Raw genomic sequence first — 10,742 nt, forward strand, 5'->3', positions numbered from 1 at the left:
TATAATAAATATATTGTTTGTCACTTTTAAATTCATCACAAAGATTCATCTCATAAATCCATCACAATCTGGCAGCGCTGTCGCCATAACTTGTCACTCAAAGTTGATCACGTGCATCGGAAATTATTTTGCGATTACCATAACTTTTTACTTGCGGTTTTATTATAACATAGCACGTAGTTGAAAATAAAAACATGGAATTTTGCGTCAAAATTGTATTTATCTACAACCGTTTAGTTACAACGTTTTTACATCACTATTTTTTTAGTATTTCAGTTACGTTATGAGACTCATAACACAACTAGTGGTGTTATGAATCTATAACACAACTAGTTGTTATAATAATGAAAAACAACTACGAACATCTAAATATATTAACTTTTCCAGCAATAATGATTCCGTGGCACGTACTGCGGGAACTTCTATATCTGAAGGGAGACTTTCGGAATCGCTCATCGTAATTTTTAAAATGATTTTTCTGGGCAAAAAGTGCTCGCGTTTACTTGACAGGGCAAACTGACTTTTCAGAAAAAAATTTGACAAATGTCATAGTTAAAGGTGGGCGACTAATAAACGAAAATTAAAACAGCATTTTCTTATTTTTCGTTTGTAGATAAAACGTTATACATGACACGTGCGTTTAAACATGATTACAACACTCGTGTGATTAGAACGACTCGGTCTACGACCTCGTCGTTCTAATCGTTCACACTCGTTGTTGTAATCATGTTCATAAACACACTTCTACTGTAAATAACTATTATGGTTTAAATATCAATTGTAAACACGCAAAGCTATTTGCGAAAATCCTATCGTTTGGTAATAATCATTAAACATCTTTAAACAATTTTTTAAAATCACATTATTTTGTGAAACTATGCAAAAATATGAGGAGTAGATTTTTAGAAGTCACCTTATTAAGATGCTGTGTGCTGTGTCCATACTATTTTTGTAAATTTACTTATATTTTTATGAGTGTAGGCAAAATGACAGTTCCGTTGTAAAACTGTGAACTGTCAGTTCTCTAGAAAATCTTCTGTCTTAATTCAGTTCAAGTAAATCCGACCGTTTTTTCGATACAAACAAGGTTTTACTTGACACGTTTTGACTGACCAGGTATGACAAGGGGTAAAGCTTGATTTCCATGCATCCGTTATCCGATGATACAATATAAATTTTATTGCTTGAATTTAAAGACTTCGATTGGATAGAAAATAACGCAGTTTTTAAATGTATTGATTTTCATGCCTCCGTTTATCGGATATACGATTTGCTTGTGATTGGTGTAGATATTTTCATTTCCATAACGATTTCGCTGTTTTACTTATAGTCTAAGAGCTAGCAACCTTTTCGAGAGAAAATGTTAAGAAAGCTGGTTCTTTAATATATATTTTGCTATGCTCTCCTGAACAGAGTGCGGACCGTCTGGCTGCCGCGCCGGTAGACGTTGCGTTCACTACTGCGCATCATATCTGTATTCAACATCTGTTCACTACTGCGCATCACAAATTCGCCCTGTATTTCAGAAAGTGTAAGGAGTTTAGGACAAACTTATGTGTAGCATATTTAGTTTCATAAGTAGCAAAGAAATGCGAAAATCGCATCATTGTATCTCTACTTATAAACAAGAAATCCCAAAAAACACACGAAGATGGGATACCCTGTACAGATGTGATGCGCAGTAGTGAACCGCAGTAGTCTACAGGCAGCTAGACGGCCCGCATTTTGGCCAGGAGAGAATAGCAAAAGATATATTTAAGAACCAGCTTTCTTAAAATTCCCGACAGTGCAAGCTCTTATACTATTATATTTTTATTAAGGTTAGATTAAATTTGACAAAAAAGTGGCAAAACGTCCGTTATCGTACGATCTTTCTCCGTTGACGGGCCGGAGTAAAAAATTTACGGATGAAAAGTGGCGCGAAAACACTCTGACCAATAAGAGCGCCGTCGTATCAACGGATAACGCATGAAAATCAAGCTGCCGTATGATAAAACGTTGTGTCGACGGGACTTAAAAGATAGTGAGAGAGATAAACTAATATACGTTAAAGTACATAACTTACCCTTTGGATTGGTGGGTTAGGCTGCGAATGTATCATACCCAAATGCGATGACTCTTTCGACGTGCCCTTGTCTTTGTCGTCCTTCTTGCGACCCACGTAGTTCTTCATGAGAGTAGCGTCGACATCGTGCGGACAGTACGTCCGTGATATCTTCAGACGAGTTTCGAAAGGTTCAAATGCGAAACTCTTAGTACAAATCGGAAACTGAAAGACAAATGGATTGATCGTTTACTAAAAGCCATGCAAAGTGTATAAATCTGAAAAGATTTTTTGTCTGAACTTGAATTACAGAAAGATTATTGTGGATCTTCTATCTACTATACCGGGTGGTACATCGTCGCAAGAGAAACATGTTGCAGAGAAAAATCCCATGCAAATTTTGAACTGTCCAAATATTGGCTCCTCCTAGTTATAACTTTTCAAAAATAATTAGAATATACAAATTTTCCTTTGATGGTATAGCCTATTATCCTTAGCCTATTTATTCAGTGGTATACCTAGTGCACATTGTTTTCATTTATTATATTAGCTTACTTCGGGTTTTTCTTATTACCGATTCTGAACCGCCCTAGAACTGCGATACGCATGCGCAGAAGAAAATACGGAGAACTTATTTCATTAGCGCATGCGCGGCAGAGTTCTAGGACAGTTCAGAATCGGTAATAATAAGAACCCGAACAAAGCTAATATAAGAATAAGAAATATAGATAAATAAAAAATATATATTTACCTTGCTTTTAGATGTTTTACTGAACATTTTGGCCCCTTTATCCACACGGTATTCGCAGATATACACGTGCTGTTCTTGTGAACCTATGGGTCTTCCTTTACAGAACGTGTTAATGTCCATGACCCAGCAGTGCTCCATTACTAGTTCTACCGGTACTGCTTCGTAGAGAGGTACGCGCATAACCTCGTTTGGAAAGAACCTGAAATTTTAAAATCATCACGTCAGTTTTATGTAACTAGTTGTAGCCAAAATTTCATAAAACTAGACAGGGTGACTATTTAATATGGTTTTAACGATTCTACTTACTTTCTTGTTGGTTCGTGGAAGGTCTCGTGCGGCCTGAGATAGTGATGACCATAAGCAAACCTCCTCCCACTGTCCTTGTCCTTCCACAGCCTCTCTACTCGGAAAATGTCCAGTTCCGAGTATTCTATCTTGCCGATGGTGTCGTACGTGTGTTTCTTATCGGTACCCGGTATGGGTATATCTCTGAGTACATAGACAGTGTCACCTTGACGTAGTTGCAAGTCACCTCTCATCAGTGTCATGTAGTACCTGTCAAGTAAAGAATAGATTTGTAAATTTGTAATAGAATTCAGGGGTTAACATTTTTTTACGTTAAAAAGTTTATTTTTTACCAGGAGTGATTCACTGTAGAAATTACATGTACATTTTCTTAGCAGTCGATTATAATCATTTGGCAGACATAGGCAGACTTCTTCACAGTCACTGCCAGTACATGTACATTTTTTACACAAGTGAGACACCCCTCGATTTTTTATAACAATTTTACCTGTGGCCATGCTCCGTAAATTCGTCCATTGGTATCTCGTAGTCCACCTGCCTGGGGACGCATATTTCGCAATGGTAGCTCGCCACAGATGCGTCAGCTTTGACACATTCGATATGTTGCCACACCATACACCTTTCACATTGAATCATTAAGCCCTCATCTCTGGGAATCCCGCAGATACAACGGATTATATCTTCCTCCTCATCTAAGATAATTAATATGATGATATAATCAGGTACAGAATTGTTTTATGTATATAATTTAAGTGGCGAATTTTTGAGACTTATAACAAGACTTAGCACTTTATCTCAGCAAATTTACTAGTTGAATTTAGATTGTTAACATTTTTTCTTAGAATGCTGTGTTTAATTACTGCAGGCATATAAAATTTATCTAAATTATTAACCTAAAGATAGGGAGTTTTAAGAAATAATTAGGAACTCAGTAAATTGCCATATTAAACAGAGAATATATTACTTTAATTACTCAAGCTTACTTTTCTTTTTGTTGTTAACAAATGCTGGTGGCGGTTTTTCACCCAGAACATCCTCGAACTTAGCTAGGCTTTGTTGTTTGGTCTCGACGTAGATCTTCTTCAGTTTAGTAGTGGCGATGCCAGTGTCGGTAGTACGATCATAGAACTTAGAAAATCCTTCCAAAAGAAACCAATAAATATATTAACAATTATTGTTAATATGTTTTTTATCAATTTTATGAACATGTGTTAGTAGTAAATTCGTTTCATTCTTGTTGAAAACATATCAGTGACATTCAATTATTATCTTATCGTCTCAGTCTTTGACAATGACTTGATCAATCGTCTTTCTTATGTATATGTTACAGCGAAAGTAGGAAATCCAGTGATTTTTAACATTCACTAGGAAATGCTAGCAATTACGTCTTGGACCAGTGAATGTGGTATTTTAAAGAGATTTGTCGACTGTTCTTAGCAATTTCTAACATTCACTATATAGTGAAAGTAACATTTACTAAAGGTTGTCAGTAAAAGTTATTCTACTGTACAGGGCGAGTGTGGTGAGCAAGAATGTTGGTGGAAGTTAGAACAAATAAAACATTTAAGAATATTGGATATATTTTTAATATCATCTCAATATTCAAGCTGATCCACATATCTTAAAATTATAATTTACTTCTTTAGTATATTTATTAAATATTATAGAAAATAACGACATATTATAACCTTCTAACTATTAAAAGGAAAAACAGTAAGCATTTTAGAGCGTACAAAACAATTTAGAAAAAAAAACATTGATAAACATAAGATTACTTATGTATTGGTACAAGGTTTTTTAATAAGTCCTTCATTGTTGACAAAATAAAGTACGAATTTTCTTCAACGGGAGTTATTCGTTGTTCAAACCCGCTACTTTAACCATATCAAAACGTTTAATAAGTTCATAGTGACTAGGTTCCCTAAGATCTTTTTTCTCTTGCATGCTTAACTTTTGCTATAACTTGGCGAGGAAGAATGTTGGTGGAAGTTAGAAGAAATAAAAGTTTTAAGAATATTGGATCACCTCAATATTCAAGCTGATCCACATATCTTGCAACTACAATTTGTTTCTTTAATATATTTATCAAAAATTATAAAAAATAACATGACATGACCTTCTAAATATTAAAAGAGAAAACGTAGTAAACATTTAAAGCGTACAAAACAATTAAAAAAAAAACATTCATAAACATAAGATTACTTATTGTTACAAGGTTTTTTTTAATAAAGTTCTTCATCGTGGACAAAATAAAGTATGCCTGAATTTTCTTCAACGGGAGTTATTCGTTTTTTCAAACCCGCTACTTCAAGCATATCAAAACGTTTAATAAATTCATAGTTACTAGGTTTCTTAATATATTCTTGTCTTGGACACTTAACTTTTGCTATGACTTCATTATATTGCAAAAATGAAGAACAAGCACTATTACATTCTTCCGAGTGCCTAGTTTACCTTAATTTTTCACAGAAAATTTCTTCCATACGGAAAACACCACACAGCACTTTTTACAACGATAACAAAACAATTATACATAACCACAAAAAACAAAACGAGTTTACGCCAGATGTCTGTCAACGTTGCCAACTTTTAACCCAAGTTAATGTGTTATTGTCTATTATTCAAGTAATCCTTATTTATCATTATATTTTACAATATGTGTCAACCGCGCTAACTGAATATTTCAGATTCACTGCTATCGTCCAGAGAGTGCTAGTAAACTTTGGTTTCAAAAATAGTTGTTGAACTTTTACTGATGTAGTCTTAGAAAATCAGTGAATGTTAGCTTTTACTAGTAATTGTTAATAACCACTGATTTCCAACTTTTACTGTAACATATTATATATACCATTTTTAAGAAATAAATTAGTCCAAAAATCATACTAATATGGACAAAAAATGATTGTTACATTAGTTATTCATTGGATAAAAGATCTGCATACAAAATATATTTCATTTTGGGATAACATTTACCTGTAAATAACTTATTCATATCCTCGTCGAAGGCCTGAGCAGTTCTGTAAACCCCCGTAGCGATATTTTGCTCAATGGTACTCAGATCTATAGGATCGCTAACCCGCTGGTAAAATTCAGCAACTTTTCTCTTGGACGGAAGCTGCATCAAGTTTGTGCTGAGGAGATTATCCTTGTCGTCTAATAGAAAAAAAATATATACAGAATATAAAGACTAGACTCAAGCTACAATAGTTTTGCTTACCTTTAGCGGTGGTAATGACCTTCAAGATATCCTTGAGAATGGCGGCCAGCTTAATGTTCTTGTTAAGTTCTGGGTCGTCTTCCGCCTGGGCTATCCTCCTCGTCTTCATGTTTCTTGGTTTCTGTAGTGCGTTTAGTTGGTTCATAAAGGCGCTGGTATCGGTCGGTGTAGCTGTTTGTTGTCTGGAGACTGTGCTAGAGGATAAACTCTGAGATCTGTCCCTCACTTTGCGCACCTGAGAAAATAAAATGTCGTCAAATACGGTAGAAGAATTTAGAAACATCAAATCCCCCGGTTTCAGACATATCCGCAAAAGTAATTTCGCATTTTATCCTCGTAACTGGAAAAAAATAGTTTAAAAAAACAACGGCTTATCAGTTTATTCTCAAAAAAGTGCTTTTAATATATTTTTTTTTATTCTAACACTGTGCCAGCTCACAATTTATGTTAATTTTTCGTACATAATTAAACATTTTATTTAGAAAATGATCTAAGAAATTCTACCCCGACCTAATAGTCTAAGAGCTAGCAACGTTTTCGAGAAACTATTTTAAGAAAGCTGGCTCTCTAATATAGCTTTTGCTATGTTCTCTGGAACAGCGTGCGAGTCGTCTGGCTGCCGATAGACGTTGCGTTCACTACTGCGCATTGGAAGAAGATCCTATATATTTTGTATTTAGTCCGTTAAATTGTAGTATTGCATATAAGTTAAACAAGTCTAAACATAGCTCGGCGCCGAAAACGTTCCGCCTATAAAGCGAGAAGTCCCGAGTTCAATAACGGCTCGATAATAAAATAAAATAAGAAAAAGTTTACCCCGAGCCAGTATTGAACTCGGGACTTCTCGCTTTATAGGCGGAACGTTTTCGGCGCCATGCTATGGAGACGTGTTCGGTTTTATATTCCATACTAGAATTTAAAAGACTAAATATAGGAATTTCTTTCAATGCGCAGTAGTAAACGCAACGTCTATCGGCAGCCAGACGGCCTGCCCGCTGTTCCAGAGAGCATAGTTAAAGATATATCAAAGAGCCAGCTTTCTTAAAATACTTATTTTCCAGACGTTGCTAATCTACGAGCCCTAACAACTATATATTGGGACAAGGTAATATATTGGAATTATTGCCCTGGTTTTCAAGATTGACTGAAAAATCATATGTTAATTTTTAACATACTACTTCAATATACATTTTAAATGAAAAAAAAAAAAATATTTTATTGAATTTGTAAGATCAATTCCATATTTACATGATTAGGATTTTGCTTTCGAAAAGACATATTTGTGACAACTAAAATGTTGGGCAAGTATTTTAATAGTAGTATTCTTTCATTAGGACAGCTTTGCTATAAACGACACAAATGTCGCAAACTGGTTACTTCAGCATTGACACTGCTTGTAAGTCTGGACTTCGATTACTTTGGGTAGTGAGATTATACTGTAAGTAATTTTATTTTTTTTAATTTCAATTTTTAATTATTTAATTCAACGTCATGGTCCGTGGAAAACCTACAAATCAAAAACTACGCTAAATTATAATTCGTCAATACAGTAAGATACGGAAAAACAGATTCGGAAAATTCTTGATGATGTAAGTGAGTCCAAAAACCACGGGTCTTTATTATAATAACAAATACGCGAATCTGCCAATGTAGGCGTTAGAGGTAAACATTCGGGAAGGCCAAAAGTTGTATCTCAAAGAGATTTACGAAATTATAAAAATTTGCAAGTTGCGAGAAGAAGTACCTCTTCGCCGACAAGGTACACACGTTAATGGATACTGTAACTGGTTGGTAATATTCAAGGGAATGTTGTCCGAAAAATATACCAAGAAAATGCGGCGGTCTAATTTTACAAGGTAAACTTTATTTTGGGTGGATAATCAATTACCTAAAGATTATTGTACAAATTTCTTTATTTAGCCAAAGAAAAACCCGCTGAGCTGACAGGAGAAGTTCAAAAGAAAAATCGCTACTATTGGGCAAAATCTAAATTATTGTTGGAAAAAATGATCAACTATGTGAGTCATAATTATAGCGATGGAGTTATTTGATGTTTGTTTTGGAAATCATCGAAAACGAATAATACGAATATAAAGCAGAAGCCTTTCATGAAGATTGCTTAAAGAGGTTGTTAAATTCCTAAGGGGATTATGTTTTGGGGTTGCATGTCAGCAGGAGGTTTGGGCAAATTAAATTTTATAGATGGCGCTGTTAACGCCCAAAAATACCAAACCATATACTATGGAACTCCACTTATTGTCTGGTGCTAAGGAATTGTCCAAACAAAGACTAGTATTTCCAACGAAGACTCGGAGCCTTGTGCCAATTCAGCAATCAACTAAAAATTTTTCGGTAATAATAATATAAAGTTCTATCCCAACCTGCAAGTAGTCCGGACCTCAATGTTATAAAAACTGTGTGGCATAAAATGAAGCAATATTGCGGGGGCAACTGTATGGAAATTTTGGGATTTTGGCAAAATAAGCTATATCATCAAAAGTAGATTTGTTTGCAAAGTTATACAAAGAATTATAGTAAAATTTAAAAAAAAAAAAAAAAAAAAAAAAAAAAATATACAATAAACAAAATAAATTGAGCCCGTTTAACAAAATTTACTATTTTTTAGCAAACAAAGACTCGTGTCACATTAGTTGTCTAGGGCTCGTAGTACAATAATTTACGCGATGTTGATTCGAATTTCACAGTTGGTTTTAATTCTGTACACACAGTAGATGATAACAGAATTAAAATTATAAGATACGATGCACGCTAAAACGGTAGCGAAATTGCAAACAACAATCAAACAATACTTAGTCTATATATTATATTCTACTGAAATACACTCACCTGGTCAAATTCCTCGATAAGAAAACAGTATGCTCTAAAAAAATAAAGCATTTTGCTGTGATCATGGGTTTAACTTGAATCTGAGGGATAATTTGCTGCGTAGGTTGAGGATTGATCGGAACTTGGTCTTTGGTGGTGCTGGGTTTCTTCTTAGCCTCCGTTTTCCGTGGTCTTCCGACCCTACCCGGGTTTTTAACCACGTTGGTTTCGGGCAGTTGACGTATCCTCTGAGTTTTACCAGCCTAAGATTTTTTAATGAAACAAAAACTCGTTCTATACATATTCTACCTTAATTAACTTGATACTTTTGATCGTTTATCAAAAAGTAGGTAAACAATCCTTACCCATTACGGTCCGACATATTATAACTACCGCGATTTGCAGATCCTGTTCCCTGGCCGACTGGATTGATAGTAATGAGAAAAATGTGTAAATCGTAAGTGATTCCTACATAAGCGTCGTATGTTCTCTGAAGAGCAAAATAAACGCCAATCCTGATTGACCATTAACTCACGCACTAAAATCATATAAAAAAAAATACATGGCTGACAGTAGCCGACGCAAACAAGAATAGACGCCTGTATAAGGAAAGATTATTTATTTTATAAACACTAAGTATCTGTCTGACAACTTAACGTTGTTACACCGTGTCAGTGCTTGTTGATTCAGTAACAAAAGTAAGTCAAGTGAATGCTTTGTGTGTAGAACGAAAAAAAAACGGGGTCCTGGTTTAATTCTGTGACATTTAACCTCACGATAGCGTTTTCCGTTCCAGAAACCGGATTGTGTTTTCACATATTTATCCATCAAGAGTTTCAGTTTACTTCATTAAAGTGATGTTTTCACTGAAATAACACATATCTAAATTTGCATTTGTAGCTGGGTGTAAATGAAAAAGAGAGAAAAGAGTCTCTAAAAAATAAAAAAAAAAAAAAATTATGATTTTTAAATGCCAATTAACTGGCCAAAGTTTGAAAAAATGTAATTACTATAAAATCATAGTGGCGAACAAGGATAAGTTTTTAAGCGATATTCAAACTTAAAAAACTACGCCATTTTTAATGTATCTTAATACCTGCATTGTTTTTATTTATTAATATGCTGTAGGTACAGCACTGAACATCAGTGTTTAAGTTTAATTAAATTTTTTTGTTTAATTTGATTTTTGTTTTGAAATTATTCTTTTTATTTTTATTTTTAATTTGTTTCATTTGATTAATCATTGTGCTTAGCCTCATCAAGAACATTTGAAATTCGACAAAGTATCAAGATATAACTTTTAATCAACATTAAAAGAAAAAGCAAAAAAAAAAAAAAGACAAAGAAATAAAAAAATGTTTTTTTTTTTTTTTTTCTCTTTTTAAATGTTACAGTTACCATACGCATGTCCAGTGGACCCTGGTGGACACAGACACTTTTTTGCTTAAAGTATGTAGCACTTATAATAACTGCTTTGTCTTCAAAATTTCGTGTTCCATTCAATAAAAGCAATGTAAGAAGAAAATTATAGATAAGCTAAAAAAAAATGAAGACTTTACTCCTACCCTAAGAAACAGCAAGAAATCTCTCTTCTTTTT

General features: G+C 34.1%; 1 protein-coding gene across 1 annotated transcript in view; it reads right to left on the minus strand.

Annotated features, from left to right (window-relative positions):
- Nucleotides 1-10,742, minus strand: part of LOC115882859 (histone-lysine N-methyltransferase ash1-like) — a 52,622-nt gene that overhangs the window by 3,197 nt on the left and 38,683 nt on the right. Inside the window, exons 4-12 of the mRNA XM_030901107.1 lie at nt 10,543-10,622; nt 9,240-9,407; nt 6,319-6,553; nt 6,075-6,254; nt 4,085-4,240; nt 3,589-3,793; nt 3,102-3,350; nt 2,796-2,994; nt 2,066-2,269 (exon numbers count right to left, since the gene is read on the minus strand). Coding sequence (XP_030756967.1) covers nt 2,066-2,269; nt 2,796-2,994; nt 3,102-3,350; nt 3,589-3,793; nt 4,085-4,240; nt 6,075-6,254; nt 6,319-6,553; nt 9,240-9,407; nt 10,543-10,622 — 1,676 coding nt within the window. The remainder of the gene's footprint in view (nt 1-2,065; nt 2,270-2,795; nt 2,995-3,101; nt 3,351-3,588; nt 3,794-4,084; nt 4,241-6,074; nt 6,255-6,318; nt 6,554-9,239; nt 9,408-10,542; nt 10,623-10,742) is intronic.

This window comes from Sitophilus oryzae, unplaced genomic scaffold (assembly GCF_002938485.1).
Source record: "Sitophilus oryzae breed Bouriz unplaced genomic scaffold, Soryzae_2.0 scaffold_179_pilon_pilon, whole genome shotgun sequence".
NCBI lineage: Eukaryota > Metazoa > Arthropoda > Insecta > Coleoptera > Curculionidae > Sitophilus > Sitophilus oryzae.